General features: G+C 41.8%; 1 protein-coding gene across 1 annotated transcript in view; it reads right to left on the bottom strand.

The window, feature by feature from the left end:
• Nucleotides 1-19,857, bottom strand: part of INO80 (INO80 complex ATPase subunit) — a 2,478,170-nt gene that overhangs the window by 355,369 nt on the left and 2,102,944 nt on the right. The window contains exon 31 of the mRNA XM_044074204.1: nucleotides 17,689-17,761. Coding sequence (XP_043930139.1) covers nucleotides 17,689-17,761 — 73 coding nt within the window. The remainder of the gene's footprint in view (nucleotides 1-17,688; nucleotides 17,762-19,857) is intronic.

The following is a 19,857-nucleotide window of genomic DNA, read 5'->3' on the forward strand; positions in this document are numbered from 1 at the left end:
TTACGTTTGCTGAGGACTGTTACCCCATTAATGGAAGAGTACTTAATGCATTTGTCAGGCAAAGCACAGTCACCAATGATCTATTTCTACAAAAATAAATAAATGAATAATCACATTTTCATCTTAGTTCTCTTCAGGAAAAAACAAGGTATGGGGATTTCCAAGAAGTTTCTCCCAGCCTTCCCTTGATCCAGTGTCCTTACTGCTGGATTAATTACTTGAAAATCACCTTAAAAGAGTTGTCTCAGCAAGTTGTTGAATTGGTTTCTTCTAACTTTTCACTTTTAGCTAACCTTTCTGTGCTTTTACATAAAGACGATTTGGAGATTTGGATTACTCATCTGTTGGCAGTCCGGAAAGTCTTGTCTGTCTGATTTGGAAAACACACAAATATATATATATATATATATATATATATATAGATATAGATATGAGGGAGTCTATTCCACAGATGAGGGAGTCTCTGGGAGACAAATCTGTCCCGCCAGCAAGTCCTATTGATGTCGCAGACCAATTTGAGGTTTTGCATGTGGGTCACGTAAGTGGAGTTTGGGTTGTGGATATGCAACAATTTCATCAAGGTGGGGTCAAAGATTGCTCTGTATGCCAGACATAGATCACCGCTGAGTAGTCTGTATGAGACAGAGTAGAGGGACAAGGCTTTTAGCCTGCCTGTGTAGGATAGATTTTTGAAGCCCTGGATTCTCCTGGTCAGAAACCTCTGTGGTCTCTCTAGCTACTGCATGTGCTTTGTGAGGTACATGCCAAAAAGGGCATTATATTTGATGATGAGCCTGATGCTCTCTCCAGCTGCTGCATGTGCTTTGCGAGGTACATGCCAAAAGGGGCGTTATATTCGATGATGAGCCTGATACGGGAGGAATACAGGGAAGTTATGACTTCCTTGTTCCTGGAAGAAATACCTTCACAAATGAGGTGAAGCATGTAGAAAGCTGTCAGTACAATGGAGACAACATAGTGCTCAAAAGTTAGACTGCTGTCAACTTGGAAGCCCAAGTCCCTCACAACTGCTTGTGTGCTTAGGATGCTGTTATTAATGTGATAATTTGTGGAGACTTTACTCTCTCCAACGGGGATGATGATGCATTTTTTTGGTATTTAGTTTGAGGCTGTATTTCTGGCACCAGTCATATGTCTGGGTGAGACCCTCTTGTAGTATGTCTACATCACTAAGGGAGTTGATGACATTGCCCAGATTGCAGCCATTTGCAAACCTGGTCAGCCACAGACCTCTGGTTTTGGCTTGCACCTCAAAAAAGTATATCCCAAACAGCAGGGCCTCCAAAACCGATCCCTAGGTTATGCTGCTCGTTACAGGTCTACTACTTGAGGTAGTGTCTCCCATTTTGCCTGAGTGAGCCAGTTAGCTCCCCACCTGGTCATATATGGATTTACGCCAAGCTGGGATAGTTTATCTATTATGCTCGAGTGGGGTATAATGTTGAAGGCCTTGGCCAAGTCACGGTATGTGGCGTACACCATCTTCCCCTCATCCATGGCATTGGTGACTGAGTCAAAGAAGTCTACCAAATTTAACAGGCATGATCTCCCCTTGACAAAACCAAACTGTGTGGGATCAAGCGTGTGGCGGTTGCTGATGATCTTGTTAATGTGGTCCATGACAATGCATTCCATGGCCTTGCAAATCAGGCTAGTTAGGCTGATGGGTCTATAACTGCCTGGATTGGTAGACACTCCACCTTTGTGCAGAGGGATGACAGTGGCCATCCTCCACTTGGCTAGGACAGAACCGGTACTCATGCTTAAGTTGAATAGGGTGCCTAATCGTGCTGCGAGTTCCTGCCTGAGATGGTGCAGGATGCAGCCTGGGATGTTACTGGGTCACATAGAAGTTGTGTTTATAGCCTTTGAGAGAGTGGTAATGACTTGTTCCCTAGAGATAAGGGGTGGGGGGCAGGTACAGGGGATAGCCTGGATTACTGATGGGAGGACAGCGGGGTGAAGATTTCACTGAACCTGTCTGCTAGCAGGTTGGCTATATCCATGGCATTTGTGTATGTGGTGTCCTTGACAATCAGTTCTGAGCAGATTTCAGTGTTTCTCCTTAGACTGTGGACGTATGTGAAGAAGGCCTCATGATTGTCTTTAGTAGATGTGTCCAATTTGGACTCAAAGTTACCTATGGAGGACTTCACTAACACCCATATTTGCCTGTTTAGGCCAAGGAGAGATTGCGTCCAATTTGGCACCTGTTCCTTCCTGGTCCTGGACAGCAATTTTTTTCCTTTTGCTGTAGAGTTTATTTATAGCCAAAGTCCACCAGATAAGTTTACTATTCCTTGAGGAGGAGGATTTTGTCCTGTCAGTACTGCTGAATTCATGCATTTATAAAAGTGGTCATATTGTACTTTGGTGTAGGTTTGGACATTAGTGCCAGTTGCTACTTTTGGGGAGGGGGCTGTGAAGCTGTTTAGACCTTCCCTCAGGAGGTTGTAATCACCTTTGGAGAAGTTTTTTTGTTTAAACCTAGGTGGGGGGGGGGGGCAGGGGAGATGGTGACTTCAAAGATGACCACTTTGTGGTCTGATCTTACCAGGGATGACGACACTGCAGGGATGCTGCAGTGGTTTTCTATGTTGGTTAGTATGAATTTCAACATGTTGTCACCTTTTGTGGGGGTGTCAACCAGTTTGTCCAAGACAAAGGCATTGAAGAATTCAATGAAGCTTTGAACATTTGTGTTCTGGCTCGAGTAGTTCTTCCAATCAATGACTGGGTAGTTAAAATCATCATCGCACAGGATCAGGGTATAGGGTTGAAACAGATTTGAGAAAGCGGCATGGGTGTCCTGAGTCAATGTTGGGGGGCCTGTAGCTAACTATGATTTGAAAAGGGGTCTTTGTCAACCGTTTATTGCACCTGGAGACTTTCCTGTGCATCATAATGTTTGACCAGTCTGGAGGTGTGTATATCTTTAATGTATAACGAAACACAAACTCCTTTGGTTTTGCTGCCCTCAGTTTGGAGTCTGTATGTACAATAGAATGCATAACCAAGTAAGGCTGCAGTGCTCTCCGCAGCTTTGAACCAGGTTTCTGTGACTGCAAAAATGTCAGCATCTTCCAGGGTTAAGAATGCTTGCAATGAGTGCAGTTTCATGTTGAGATGCCTAGCTTTCAGCAGCATGACCTTTAAATTGTGTTTAAATGAGATTCTCATGTTGGTAGTTCTGACCTCAAGACATTGCCTAAAAAAGGCACTATGGGGGAAGCAAGAGCCTTTGCCAGGAGCCTGAAGCCCAAGGGAGACAGAGACAGGCCATCTCTGGCAAAGCATCCTGGTCTGTCAATCATGTCTTCCCAGGCCGACATGTACCGGATCCCCTTAGAATGACACCAGAAATTAAGGCAGTTGTTAAAGTCAATCGTTTTTTGTTTGCATTGAGGCATAATTCTGGGTGACAGTAGAATGCTGCTTAAGGCTAGTGACATACCAGCCTAGAACACATATTCGGTGAGCTCAGTCATGTCTCTCTTCATATAGTCCAGACAGGTGCATCTCATGTCATTCATGCCAACATGTACTATGACAGAGTCACAGCAGTACTTGATGAGGGACTTGAGTGTATGGGTAATGTGGTGGATTCTGGCACCTGACAAACAACTTACCATGACTTTCTCCTTATCCAGCCTGGTGAGGAGCACATCTGTGTGTCTCACAATGGAATCTCCTATGATTAATATATTGGGGTTAAGGTTAAGCCTTGATGGTTGTGAGACACATGCATGTGCACTATGTGTGGTGTGTGGTGTGGTAGGCTGAAGAGTGTATGTGTGTTTTTGTCTCGGAGTTCTTTTTTGTTTAGGTATGTTTTTGTTAAGAAAGTACAGTTGTGTCACTTACTACAAATGTAGATGTTCGAGTGTATTCACTGTTGCAGTCATTACATTTGGGTAATCTGCTGGCAGGTTGCCCTCAGTCAGCCTGAATTCCAAAGTCTTGTGTCCTGCATCGGTTGCTGTCTCCTCTTCCATGACGTCAGGTCATCAGGGGTATAAAACATGCAGCCGACACCATTTTATTTAGTTTTTCTTGCCCCCGATGTCAGGTGCCCCCAAAAAGGCAGCAAAAAAAATAAATTATATATATATATATATATATATATATATATATATATATATATATATATATATACATGCATCAATATAAACTTTACCTTCATCTACAAGCAAATACATCACATAGGTTGTAGAAGATAGAGAAGGAAAGATAAACTCCAGAATGACAGGGGGATGGCGGTAGGGTAACCTGGACTGCAACAGTGAATACATTCGAACATCTACATTTATGGTAAGTGTACACAACTGTACTATGTTCTTCATGTTTCACTGTTGCAGTCATTACATTTGGGTAGAATCCCAAAGCTATGGTTGGGAGGCTGGAGCTAAACAGCATTAGGAGCAGCTATAAGGCCCTGCAGAACTGCAGTGGCAAAGCCTGCCCTGGATTTAGAACAGAGAGGCAAATGATAATGCTTTGTAAAGGTGTGAATAGAACTCCAAGTAGCAGCCTCTAGAATGTCTTTCGTTGGTACTCCCCTGAGAAAGGCTGCTGAAGTAGCTGCAGCTCTCGTGGAATGAGACCTAATGCCCTTGGACACAGGTTTACCATGGTGTGAGTGGCAGAAACGGATGCAGTGGCTTATCCACTTTGAAATTGTCTGCTTTGAAATAGCCTTGCCTTCTGATCCTGCAGCATATGCCACTAGTAATTGCTCAGTTTTTCTTAGAGCTTTAGTCCTGTTTAAGTAGAATCTTAGCTGTCTGTATACATCCAAGGAATGCAGAATTCTCTCACCCTTGTTCTGCAGATTCGGATAAAAGTTTGGCAGGTGAATTTTTGGTTAAGAGCCACACTGGAAACCACCTTAGGCATAAAAGTAGGATTTGTCCTCAGAGACACCCTGTCTGGGTAAAATATGATAAAAGGCTCTACAGCCATGAGGGCCTGTAGCTCTGAAACTCTTCTTGCTGAAGTAATTGCTAGTAGCAGAGCTTTTTTCGATGACAAGAACTTTATATCAGCGATAGCAGCTGGTTCAAATGGAGGCAGGGTGAGCTTTTCCAACACATAACTGAGGTCCCATGCAGACAATGGTGATCTTCTAGGAGGCCTTAAATTTTTGGCCCCTCTAAGATACTGCTTTAGTAAAGGATGAGAAAAGATTGGTGGCTCTGTATTGTAATGAGCCGAAATGGCAGAGGCATGGATTTTAATTGATGAGAAAGATAGGCTTTTGTCAAGCATCTCAGTTAAGTATTGCAATATCTGAGGAATATTTGGTTCTGCTGTATCCGTTCCTCATGCTTGATTCCAAGCACAGAATCTCTTCCATTTGTCAGCATAAGATTTTCTAGTACTAGGCCTTCTGGCTTCCAAAATGACATCCATCACAGCTTTACTGAAAAGTGTTGTTTGTATGACTACATTAGCCATGCTGCCAGGTTCAGAGTCTGTAGTTGATTGTGCAGGATCTGATTGTTTTGCTGGGGCAGTAGTTGTGGTCTTTGAGGCAAGGTCCTAGCTGGGTATTGAGACAAGTTCCTTAGGATTGCGTACCAGTATTGGCAGGGCCAGTCCGGGGCAATTAATATCATCTTTGGCTTTTCTCGTCTGACTTTTAGGATGACCTTGGGGAGGAAAGGCGTAAACTGATACATTTTTCCAACTGAAGGATAGGGTGTCCACTTTCCATGCTTGTCGGTGATAAGTCCTTGTGCAGAATCTTTTCAATTGATAATTTTGAGGGGAGGCAAATAGATATATGCCCGGGCTACACAATTTCTCTGTTATCATGCTGAAAACTTGTGGATTTAGTTTCCACTCGTGAGGATCCATAAGGTTTCTGCTTAAATCGTCTGCCAGAGTGTTTTGTTTTCCTGGCAGGAATTGAGCTTGAAGATGTATTTGGTAGGTCAAAGCCGTATCCCACAGTGCCATGGCTAATCTGCAAAGAGGGTATGAGTGTGTGTCCCCTTGTTTGTTTATATACCACATGACTGTGGTGTTGTCTGTCTTTATCAGTAGTTGTCCTGGATGAATTAAGTCCTTGAATGCTGTTAGGGCATTTTGAACAATTAGCATCTCTTTCTGGTTGATATGTAGATGCATTTGTTTTGGTGTCCATATGCCCTGAATGCATCTTCCTGCTATGTGGGCCCCCCAGGCATAATCTGATGCATCTGTTGTTAAGGTTTGGCTGTCAGGGGGTAGAGTGAATGGCCATCCCATGTTTTGGTGACATGCCTTTGCCCACCATAGAAACTCCTGTTGCAGGCAGAAAATGAGAGGAATCATTGTTTCCAGACTGTGAGAATGCTGACTCCATAAACTTTTCAGGTACCATTGAAGTTTCCTCATATGCAGTCTTGCATATGGAATCAGTAGGATGCAGGATGCCATGAAGCCCAGAGCCTGCAGAATTTGTCTTGCAGAAGACTGGGTTTTTGTTGCCATCAGTTTGAAGTAAGTAGTCAGTTGCCTTTGCTTGTCTGGCGTGAGGTAAGCCATCTGGGCAGTTGTATTCAAGCTTGCACCCAGGAATGTTATCGTTTGAGAGGGTACCAGTTGTGATTTCTTTTCATTTATTGTGTACCCTAGCCATGTTAGAAGCCTCTTCACAAATGCCAGGTGTCGAAGAAGAGTGCCCTTGTTCTCTGCTTGAATGAAACAGTCGTCCAATTAAGGATATATTTGTATACTTCTTTGTCTGCAAAATGCAATTACTGGTGCCAGGCACTTTGTAAAGACCCTGGGCGCAGTAGATAAGCTAAAGGGCAGTGCAGTGAATTGTTAATGCATTAAGCCAGTCTTGAATCTGAGGTATCTTCTGCACGATTGTCTTATTGGGACATGCAGGTATGCCTCTTTTAGGTCTAAAGTCACCAGCCAAGCATTCTTGCCCAGGATGGGCAGAAGCTGCTGCAAAGTCAGCATTTTGAATTTTGGAATGTCCAGAAATGTGTTCAAAATCGATAAATCCAGTATTGGCCGCCAGGCCTTGCCCTTTCTGGGTACCAAGAACAGTCTTGAGTAAAAACCTTGTCCTTTTTCCTGTTCTGGTACTGTCTGAATGGCCCCCATATATCCATGAGGGACGTAACCTATTTCTTTGCCTCTGCCCATTGATTTTTTGGCAGATCTGGCCAACCATTTGCAATTGGCAGAGTGTGGAAATGGAATCTGTATCCCTGTGATATGATGTTTAGTATCCACGTGTCCTGGGTTATTAACTGCCAATTTTAAGCAAAAAGTGCTAATTTTCCCCCTGTTGGTGCTGCCAAAAGAAAAGTGCTTGGTGCAGACAGAGGGAAGTCATTGGGATTGCTTTCTGTAGGTTTGCACTTTATCTCCTCCAGATTTGGAGGTGGAAGCACCCCATTGCTTTGACCTGTATGAATCTTGCGCCTGGTATCTGAAACCCTTAGGGTGTCTGGATTTGCCCCTTTGAGCTCTGTCTGACAAAGGAAAGGACCAATTTTTTGTAGGCCAGTGTCTACTGAATCTTGGTGGCTGCACTTGCAAGAAGTCTTTAACAGTTTGCATAGACTTAGCTTTGTCTTCCATTTTCTTTAAAACCTCTTCTGCCTTAATACCAAACAGAGAAGCATGCTGTAATGGTGCATCTAGCAATTTAGCTTTGACATGATCAGGCAAAATTTGTTCCTTTAACCAGGCATGCCTCCTAATCACAGATCCAGTAAATGCGGCCTTGCAGGAGGCCTCTAAGGAATCAAAACCACATTGCAAAGTATGCTTTCCAACTTCTTCAGCTGCATGCAATAATTCCTGCAATTCTTTATTTTCTGCACATTCTGAAATCAACATCATTTTTATTTTTCAGCAATCCCATAACATGTTGTTGGTACTTAAGCATATGGAATTGGCAGTTTAAGGCCCTGATTGCCAAGGTTGCAGATGTATAAACCTTTTTTCCCCATCTGTCCAGTGTCCTTGAATCTCTGTCAGAGGGGGTAGGATTTTTTGCTGTTGAGGCCTTAACTCCCTTTGGACCCTGTGAAATAGTTTCAGGGTCAGCAGCAGGGTTTCTAAATAAAAATGTATGTGAGTCAGGGACCCTGTAGTATCTGTCAGGCTTACTGGGAGCCGGAGGTAAGACGTCAGGGGTCAAGCTTGACTCCGAAAACACATCATCCACAATGTCTAAAACAGGGGGAATGGCTAAAGGCCTGCACTGAGGGAGAAGAAGGAAATCCCTGAGCCTCTTTTTTGATTCTGAGAAGTCTTGACTCTCCCAGTGAAAATGCTCCCTCAAAGTTTGCAAGGTTTCTCCAAATGAATAATCCTCAGGAGGAGATGCAGGTGGAATAGACTCCTCAGCATCAGAATCCTCATAGGGAGGTATAGATAATTCCTGATCAGAAGAGGAATCAGAAGAAATAGAAACCTGATGTGAAGATTCATAATCAGTGTCTTGCCTAGGCCTCTTATCTGGAGGGGGATGGGTACCCCTGATCAAGGTAATAAGGTCTTCAGCCATTTTGATCATCTGATTTTTTAGGCATAGAGGCCTGTGCACATGGCTCATGCGTCATTTTTTTTAGTTTTAGAAGTTGCTTTTGTCTTTGGTCTTGCAGCTGTCATCGGTTTGATATACAAATGTTGAGGTCTGAATGCACCCTCAGAAGGCGGTGCCTGCTCAGCGGCTCCAGACCCATCCGAGGGAGATACATCTGTCGGTCCAATACCCTGAGTATCTTGCAGCATGCCGGACTCCACATGGGTGTCGGTAGAGGCTTGTGACTCGAAGGTAGTGGGTATCAGGGGCTGCGAAAGCGCCTCACTGAGTACCGGCAAACCGGAGACTGGCTTAGTAGAAGCTTTGTCATCGGTTTTGGATCTCGACTGCCTTTCTCTGTCCTTTTCTTTGGGATTTTTATGTACTCCGGTAGTCGGATTGCTATCAGACGACATTTCTGGGTAGTTAAATCTGTTTCCAAAATACTTTGATGCAAAAATATACCGACGCTTAATAGTGCGTTGGTTAAATCTAGCACAAAACCAACAGCCAGGCACATTGTGATCAGGGCCTAGGCAAGGAATACAGTATAAATGGAAATCCTTATGAGGTATTTGCTTCCCACAAGTAATCCAATTATTAACTTTTTCTGACATCAGTAAAAAGCAAGAAAAAAGTTTCCCCAACGGGGTACTTAGCTTTAGTGAAGACTTCGGTTCTGAAACTCAAACTCGAATATTTCAGTAGTCGGCCGACCGGCACTTGTGAAATGCTTCTGCTTCGGGCACCGCATGGCAAGAAAGACTAAAGAAAATGGCGTCAGCTGCATGTTTTATACCCCTGACTACCTGACGTCATGGAAGAGGAGACAGCAACTGACGCAGGACCCAAGACTTTGGAATTCAGGGCGACTGAGGGCAACCTGCCAGCAGATTACCCAAATGTAATGACTGCAACAGTGAAACACGAAGAACATCTTCTGCATATGTGGGTGTGTGTTCTGTGGGTGATGTTTGAGGTGTGGTGTTTGTACAGACAACCTTCTCACTTGTCAGGTATACTAGCTTGTGAGGGAGACAGCAAAGACTTCAGGTTTTTAATGTAATTGCATCTCTCACAAATTGTGTTCCTAGGTGGTAGTAAGAGAGGGTTGTCCGTGTACATAAGGCAGTTGCTACACTGTCTCAGGATGTCCATATCAACTGTAATGGCAGGAGAAACTGTAGGAAATTGTCCATCCATATTTCTCAGAATTGGTGAGGGGGATGAGCTAAGGGGAGTGAAGGTGGAAAGATCGGAGATGGGTACTAATAGCGTGTGTGTACAGAGGCTATAAAGAAGCTTCACTACCTCAGGATTGAGCAAGTGCTAGTAAGGGAAAATCTGAAGCTGGAATATCTTGCAATGGGTTAAATCAGCCCAGCAGCGGTGCAGAACGTGCATGCAAGTGCAGTTGCGTGCAAACACAGATGGAAGAATCTAGAAGCTCAGACTACTACCCAGTCCTGATTGCACCTGCACTTTCAATCAATCACTCGTGTTAGAGAAGGTCAGGTAGCCCTGTTACTCTCACTAACAGAGAAGGCAGGTCCTTACCAGCACAACATGGCTGCCAGAAAACTCAGCAAGCAAAACATATGCTACCTGACTAGAACACAGAAAACTTCCAGAAAAGCACAGATACAGCACTCACAAACAGAAAAATGAAATTGATGAAAAAAACAGTTTACAGTTAAGTAATTCAGTAAAAATGAAGTTACAGGAATGAAACACTACTTGGCAATGAAAATACAGTTAAAACAGTATAAAACAGTCCAAAAATACAGTGAAACAGTAAAACAGCTTTACAACAGTGCAAAATGCAGAAGAGTAGCTGTATTTCACAACTATAAGTGTTAGGAAATGCAGTTCAATGAAATAAATGTAAAAAAGCACTTATTCTGCTCTTGGAGCATCAGGGAATTTCTGCTACATCACAGTGATGAAATCACCACTCCTCAGCCTGGTAAAAACAAGCACAGCCCCCTGCAAATACAGGGTTTAAATTCCAGAAAAAACAGAAGAATTTAGAAGCTCAGATTACTACCCAATCCTGCTAGCCCCTGCACTTTCAACCAATCACTCATGCTAGAGAAGGTCAGGTAGGCCCTGTTACTCTCACTAAGAAAAAAGTCAGGCCCTTACCAGCATATGATGGCTGCCAGGAAACTCAGCAACCAAAACAACCAGGCCTGGATCTAGCAACCCTGTATCCAGACTATGTTCCTTGACTAGAACACAGAAAACTCAGAAAATGCACAGAAAAACACAAAGAACTCACAAACAGAAAATACAATTCTCAGTATGGAAAAAAGCAGTTTACAGTTAAGTAAGTCAGGAAAACTGCAGTTACAGTAATGAAACACTGCGTAGCAATGAAAAATAATTAAAACAGTATAAAACAATACAAGAATGCAGTGAAACAGTAAAAAAACATTATAACACTGCAAAATGTAGTAGACTAGCTGTATGGCACAACTGTAAGTGTTAAGAAGTGCAATTCAATGAAATAAATGTTAAAATGGAAAACAGTTATTCTGTTCTTGGAGTCTCAGAGAATTTCTGCTACATGACAGTGATGAATCACCACACATTTATCTGCATTTAAACTGGGTAAAGTTAATTTGTTTTCCAGTGTACTTGCTGCTGGATTAATTGCTTGAAAATCATCTCAGAAGTGTTGTCTTATGTAGTTGTTGAATTGTTTTCTGATAGTTTTTCACTTTTAGCTAACGTTTGTGCATTTTTCCATTAAGTAGACTTGGGGTCAACTCATCTTAGTGGCAGTAGGGGTAGCCTGGTCTGTTCAAGTTGGAAAACACACAGGAAAGTTTAAAGTGAGGTGGTTTTACTGGACAGGGGGCTATTTATTCAGTTTTCATTGCCTCTATAAATCTGTCACATTTGTGCACAGCTGCCTATCACACAGTGACATTTAGCATTGCCTTGTACAGAAGCAGGCACTTATTAACTAAATTTTCCCTATAAAACTACCTCTGAATCTGTACCTAATAACTTAGTTGCACAAAAAGCAACTAGCTTGAGCACTGAGGAGCACCTGCCACACGCATCTATTCTTACATAGCCTAGTGGTTGCTTCTAGCTTTAAAAGCAACACAACTTTCCCGCTATAAACCCCTCTTGCATCACACCCTTGCAGTTCAACTAGAAGAACCAGACAACATGGATACACACTTTCCCAAATTCTCTATCACCAGTCTATTAGATATGGGCATCCTGAGTCAATGTAGCAGCTGTCTCATGTTCATTGACAACCAACTAATCCTTAAAGAAACTGATAGGGGATGCAAGAGATGTGAGAACACAATGTCACCAGAGGCAAGACTCGTGCATACAGGCACAGCAAATAACACTTAGGTTATCAGTAACACAGACACAAGCACACAGACACACACACAAACACACGCACACACAGATACACACACACAGAGTACACCAAACCCAGATCATATGTTGAGGCACTTAAATAACCTTCCTAAACTCCATAGACTACCCAAACACTTGACCTGCATCAATTATCCTCAGTAAAACCAAAAGCACTCTACTGAAAGAACTACATGTACAGCCACACCCCATAGAGCCTCAACTACAAAATCCATAAGGCAAGCAAACACACTTCTTAATACTCTAGTCATAGGAGAGTCCATTGTGAGATATATGGATGCCCCACTCACAAGGATGAAGAAGAAGCAAATCACAGTCAGTTACCTATTGTGGGTTAGGTTCTGCCAAGTCACGGCACTCACTCATGTCACTGGACTACAAGTACCAGTATGAATCACTCATAATCCATGTGGGAGTAAATGACCACAGACGTACCTTCCTGGACTATATGAAGTGAGACATTATGAGACTATTGAACTGTGTGTGCCCTAGGCTGGTATAAGCCTAGCACTGAGCAGCATTCCACCTTCACCAAGGATGATACCACTATAAGAACAGATGACTGACTTTAATAATTGGCTTAGGTTCTGGTGTCATTCAAAGGGGGTCCAATATCGTCAGCATGGGAGGATATGCTCAACAGACCACATTGCAGTGTTAGGGACAGTTTGCACCTGTCCTCACTAGACTTTCAAATACTGGCGAAAACTTTGTCCTCCCCATAGTGCCTTTTTTAGGCAATTCCAAACTCAAACTCTCCAGCTTAGCAAAATCAACCCAAGGGAATAAAAAGGTGTTTCTGCTCAATGCCAAGAAAGACCACTCCCACCGAGCTCAATGCATGTTGGAGGATGCAGACAGTTGTGCAATTACCAAGACAAGGTTTAAAGCTGCAGAGAGCACCCCGGCAGTGCAAGGATACAATGCCTTCCACACAGACCAGCTACGGAAAAGGCAAGGACTAAAGGTGGAGGTGTCTCTATCTACATAAAAGACAAACATACTTCGGGGCTGGTTAGGAGGACAACATACTTGAGCTTCTCCATGTCCAAATTACCATAGAGTCCCACATCATACCTTTGTAAGCTACAGATCAATCTCTATGATCTACAAAACCCATAGCTCATACTTAAGACCTGAGCAAGATTTATCTGGACCTCTGGAGTCACTATTTAATCACAGCCTCCAAACAGGCTTTGCGTTACAAGAATGGGAAACTGTAACGGCCATCCCTCTCTGCACAACAGGGGTCCATCGACAGATCCTTATGTCCAACTAGACTCATATGCAAAACCAGGGAAAGAATTATCATATATATGATTACTAATGGCATAGAAAACCTTCAGACAAGGATCCAACCCAGTTTGGCTTCAAGGGCAGATCATGCCTACTCCACCTGGTGGACTTCTTTGAAAAAGTCACCAAGACAATGGATGAGGGCAAAATGGTGCATGCTGCCTACCTTGACCTGGCTGAGGCATCTGATACAATACCACACTCGACATTGTAAAAAAAAAAAAAAAAAAAAAAAAAAACTCATGGAACTAGGCAAGGAAGTTAGGATAGGGGTGACCGGTCACTAGAGGAGCTCCTCGGGGCTCTGTGCTAGGCCTGCTCCATTTTGACATTTACTTCTCAGAAGTCAAAGCTAATATCCAAGGCCTCTGGTTGACCAAGTTTGCAGATGACTGCAAACTAGGAGCAGTCATAGAATCCCTCCACAATTCACTAATATCCTACAGGAAAGACTAACAAAGACAAATGGACTAGTGCCAAAGCCACAGCTTAAAACTCAATGCCAAGAAATGCATAACAGTACCCTCTGGGAAGTCAACCACCTTATGAAACTACTTTAGTGATAACACACCTCTAAAAGTAGACCTAGTAATAGAAAATTTGGGGATGTATGTAAATAGCAACCTGGCTTTCATCCAATAAGTGTCTAAGGTAGTAAGGAAATCATTTTATTTTGTCCAAGGAGGTTATCTTGCATCTTTATTCAGCACTCATCATACCCAACATCGAGTACAACACCCCCCTTTGGTATGTACCTCATCAAGCACATGCATCAACTGGAACGTCCACAGACCTTCTTCACAACAGTGTAAACAACATGCCCCATGCAGACTGTCTCAAAGACCTATTGCTATATTTGATTTCCCACAGACTGCTGAAAGGCAATCTGTGCATGGCATGCAAGGCATCCTTAAATCCCACAATCTTGGACCCTTTGCACATCCACAAAACTAATAGCATCAGAATTACTCGATCTAGGGACTTGAGACATAAACAGACATGTTGGAGAGATAGGCATATGTCTCAGAGGGTTCACCACCTCTGGAGCAAGGTTCCCTTCCATGTGAAGCAGAGGTCTTCACTAACCCTATTCTAGCGTAACCTAGACCAATGGATGAGAAATATGAAATTCACCTCAGGTCTAGCACCTATCTCCCTAATGGACAAGGGCAGTCTATAAACCATACCTTAGTCTACATATATCTTTTACAATAACTTCTAAGGCACAAACAACTTGCAGGATACATGTGAGTGGCATGGCTACGCTTATTATGGCTCCAGTAGTCGCTAGCCTAGTATACATCTATGAATCTATGTGAACATTTTTTTCTATTCCCTTGAAGTTTCCCGCTTTTATTAGGGATTGAATATCACCTCAGCTAGCTAGTCAAGGAGGAGAAAGTCTACTACTAGCCAAAGTCTGTGCCAAAGGACAATCCTTTTAAAGGTCTACTACCCAAAGATGAAGAATAGCTGCAAAGACTTAAATGAAGAAAATACTCTACAAGGCTTCTTCATCCTGAAGGCAATGTTCTGATAATTTTGATAGGAAGTTTCTAGTACATGTGTTTACACAATCCTTGCACAACTCTCACCATACATAAAAGGGTATATCACCCTAGATGCTGCTATGTCTGATGTTCTCAAGATGAATTAGTCATGTAGACTCTTAAAAGGCTTCCACTTCAAATGCAAATCAGTCCTGCAATATTTACAAGAAAGAACCCCCATGAACAGAGTACAGCAATTCCTGGATTTTCTTCTAGAGATTAGTGCATCAAAAGGCAATAATGGTCAGGTACTCAATACTGGACTCCACAATGACGGCATCTAGAGGCAGATGTTTACTTCACAGACTTAGCAACATTCACAAGTGTGTGTGCGTGTGCACGCACACATACAAGTGCGCACACACAACTTCATTAAATCAAATTCTGCCTATGCGGTTTGTCCAAGGATTCCACCACAACTTCATTTTCAGATGACTAACATAATATGAATTATTATTGTTACTGGGAACATACTGGAATCGTGACACTAGAACCAACTAACAGTAATTAAAATGTTGATCTCGCAAACTAATGAAATCAAAGAAATTACAAAAAACTAACAAACAACAGCTGACAAGACATGATTTATTAATCTATTGCTGTGCCATAGGGGCATGAAACTCTGAATGAAACCAGGTCTACCAAGTTCATTTACTGATCCTGGTAATAAAGAAATTGGCTAAGTATTGTAGTAGTTAGCAGGTGACTCCAGCTTACCCATCCTGAGAGGAAAAGGGCAGCCTAACCCAAAGTGCTTGTGTCTTGTACTGGAGGTAGGAAAGACTGCAGTCAGATGAATTCAGGGAGACAGAATGCACACCTGAAACTGTAAATCAGCACACATGCCATGGCCAAAGGTGGTGCATAGCCTAGCACCACAGTCCCTATTACGGTGGCACATGCTGTAGATTACCAAGGGAGAGGGAAACAGACTGACATTCAAAAAATTCCACTACAAAGTGCTAAAGATGATACTACAGCTTCAGGGGGCAAACTTATTTTTCAAAGGTCAAGTTCAGGAACAGGTCTCCATTCTTCTTCCCCCACAGGAATAGCTTGGTCTGCAATGAAAAGCTTGATACTTCGACCTAGCCCAACACAGATGATGATATGTGCTGGCTGACGACCAGAGTGCTGTAGTGGAACCCAAAATATGATAAAGGGAAAATGCCTAATACACAAAGTACACTGCAGGAGTGAAGGGGCCACAATGCACTTTTGGATGACTATTACTATGTATGCACTCAAGGCAAACATTCTGGTTTCACTTACTAAGAAAATATAACAGTCTTCATGTGATGCTGGAGTGCAACAGTTATAAAAATCAGTCAGATTCTTCAGAATACTATTAAACACTATGTATTATCTTTCTTTAGTGTTTCATTCATGGAAATCTTTGCCCATCCCCCTTTTTAAACATTAGTGAAGGAGAAAATTAAATTCCACTCCTCAATCTACAGTGAACAGCAGAAACAGCAGATCTTTCCGAGTGACTAAGGCATGTTTCCATTTTAGTTGCACAGTTTCCTACTATGTCACTAAACGCATTCACAATTAATCACTTATTATTCAAACTGAAATCAGAAGTTTACTGTATACTTTACATTACATATTCTCTGAACTTTGTTGCCACCTTGCCTGGGGTCTATATTACATAGTCGAAGTATGACAACTTCAAACATGATAGGATTGAAAACATAAGTTTGAAGTTGTCATACTTTGATTAGAAAAATAAATAAAGAAAAAGAAAAAGAACATACCTGAGGGTTGTAAGCAGGGGGCAAGCCGCCCTGCACCCCCACACCCCCGCTCTTTAAATATACCAACTCCGAGGTCATGCTACAGTGCAGTAAAGAAAGTTTCCCTTTACTGCACTGTAGCGCGACCTCGGAGTTGGTATATTTAAAGAGTGGGGGGTGCAGGGGGCCTTGCCCCCCTGCATATAACCTTTTATTTTATTTTCCCTTTTTTTTAATTTTTTTATACAAAGTCGAAGTTCTGTAACTTTGGATATATGTGTTCGTACATATGGTAGTTGAAGTTATGGAACTTCAACCATGTAATATAGACCCCTTGCCTGTTGGCTTCATTTTTTTACTTGCTTTCCTCCTTTCCCAATTACCTTCTTTGAGTCATTTATTTACTCTTCCTTATTTCAAACTCTGTCTTCCTTAGTAATCTTAAACGTTTTGGCACTAATTACCTCTCGTTATATTCTCTGCTTCAGTCTACAGGGAAAGCAATCTCAGATTTCCAGACCTCTGCATATTTCTAGGGTGAACTGTCTTCACAGAAAGGGAAAATTGCACTTGCTTTTCTTCAGACCTGGTATGATTTTAGAGTTAGTATACATACGGATCAGAAGTCTGGGGCAGAAACATCAAATTAGGTATATAAGGGGCTGCCATCCTGCAAAAATGCCTTAAAATGGTATTTTCCTTACTTGTTTAGCAAAAGTCAGATAGTGTAACAAGATGGTTGTCTATATGACAGGCTTCGGTAAGCTCTGCTTCATTGAAATCAAATAAATGCAAAATTTTAACTGTGAAACTCAGGCTGAAGTTTTTAAAGTTTCTTTTTCTGCTATATACAGCTCTAATATTTGTGATTTTACAAACTGCAGACAATTTCTTATATCCGATATCTGTGCTTACGGTTCATACCGCACACAAACCTTTCCAAAGCATTCCCCAAATTGCTGATAACCCATAAAAGGGAAGGTAACAGTAATACAGTAACTAGCTGCTTTATATGTTGCAACACTATGCTTTTTTCATTACCTACAAAGCTGCACATCATGCAATACCAGCACACCCAAAGAGTCACTCTATTTTCAATAGGCTCATTGCATGCCCATTCAACAAAAGCCGTACTTACAGTGTCAGCAGCAGTTAAGTTGATTCCAAGACCTCCAGCCCTTGTGCTCAGAAGAAATGTAAAAATATCATTTCTGCAAGAAAAACATGAGAAGAATATGATTGTTCTGGATTACTTATTGAGGACATCTCAGAAGAATTGCAAAAAAATATCAATGATGTAAAGGACAAACGTGGTACATGACTATTCTGTTCTGTTTAGGGAGAAATTAAAGACCAACAACATGCTACAGTTGCAGCAAGTAGCATCCCTTCCAAAATATACACAATAAATGTCCTACTGCAATACACACTCACAGATGTGTAGGACAATAAGACTACCTGCCTAAAATGGTAATAATTATGTTAGGAGACAGCGCACTAATAGCAAATATTCACTGTAAGGTAATACAGGCATTAGAAGCAGTCTTGTGTCACAAGGCCAAAGAAAGGTTGGCAACCTCATGGTCTGTTCCAGAAAGGTTTCACAAAGGATACCTGCAATGCTGAAGATCCAAATAAAGAAAAATAATCCTCTAAGGTCACTACTCTGGCCTAATCATTGCTCACTACTCTGGCCTAATCATTGCTCAACATGTACATGGACAGAAGAACTCACATAGCCACTTGCACCCTTATTATACTCAATGTGTTCTCTAGTCAGTTTACAGGAGACAACCAAAATTCTTGGTATCAAGTATTATTTTGTCAGTGCAAACATATTTGTCACTTCTGTCCCTGATTTAGAGAATTTTGTGCTTGTGTGAAGAAAAGCCAGTCTGTCTGCATGCCATTCTATCTGTAGTTAGGATTCATTTCTCTACCTTTATACTTTGTTGGCCCTTCTTTATTATATTTGCTTACTGGAGTAGAACACTGATCTCAGTGGACTATTTGCTGGCAAAGCATGGGCGAACAGGATCAGATAAGAAAGGAATAAAACATATTTACAGATACAAGTGTCATAGGTGTATACTAGGCTATAGAGTCCCTAAAAGCCTAGCTTTGTAAACCAAATGTGACCCACATATTTGATTTATGGGGTGATTTACTGACTGCCTTTGTCCATCAGAGACATATAAGCCAGACTGGGGTGAATTTCTGATTACCCATCCATTGTTCCAAGTTGCCCTTAAATAGGGATAGGGAGGAATTCTGCTTCATACGAATGGGGAGTGTATTCCAGAGAATGGTAATTCACTGAGAAACATATCTGGTACATATCCATATCATATCCAAACATATCCAGGTCTTACCAACAAATTTTTCATTTCTTCTTTGATCATAACTCTAGTGTCGGATAAAGTGTTTTCTATGCATTCTTTTACCTAGTATTCTGTTCTGTATATACATATACTTAAACCTTAACAAATCTTCCATTGTATTTGTCATGCTAACACCTGTTATCACTGTAAAATGATACTGTCTAGGTAGGCTGTATACCATGTTATCTATATGTAACTTTATGTGGAGCTTTTCTCCCCGGGCCTTCGCTGAAAAAGGACTTGTGTCCAGTCGGACTTTCCCGGTAAACAAATGTAAATAAATAAAGTAAATAAATAAATAATCTGTCTCTCCAACATGTCCTATTTATATTGCAAGCAAAATTTAGATATTTTAATCCAGTAGTTCTGATGTTGTTTGTTTTGCGGATGGGCAAAAGATTCATCAAAACTGGGTCCAGGAATCTCCTGTACACCAGGCAAAGATTACCTATCAGAAGTCGTTATGATACTGAGTAAAGAGACAGGGCTTTGAGGTGATCAGCTTAGGACACTGCTTTTACTCTCTGTATTCTTTCTGTAAGGAACCTTTTTGGATGTTCCAGTTGCTGCATGTGTCTGGTCAAATATATATTGAAAGGGCGGATTATACTCTATGATGGGCCTGTGGACTTAGAAGCCATGCCCTTGCTTATAAGTTGAGCAACATAGAAGGATTTTCTTACTAACTTGGACACATGCTGGTCTAAGGCTTGGTTACTATCTGCATGAGTTCCCAGATCCCTGACTAGTGAATCAACTTTTAAGGGTCTTTTACTGATGACGTAGTAACCCAGAGCAGAAGACTTCTCAAAAGGTACTATAATGCATTTCTTGCTAATGAGTTTTAAGCCATGGCTTTTTCACCAAGTGTTTTGTCTATATTAGACTTGTATTAGTCCTTTAGGATATGCCAAAAATATATATTT

Source organism: Protopterus annectens, chromosome 6.part0 (assembly GCF_019279795.1).
Source record: "Protopterus annectens isolate FY-2018-M chromosome 6.part0, PAN1.0, whole genome shotgun sequence".
In the NCBI taxonomy this organism is placed as follows: Eukaryota; Metazoa; Chordata; order Ceratodontiformes; family Protopteridae; genus Protopterus; species Protopterus annectens.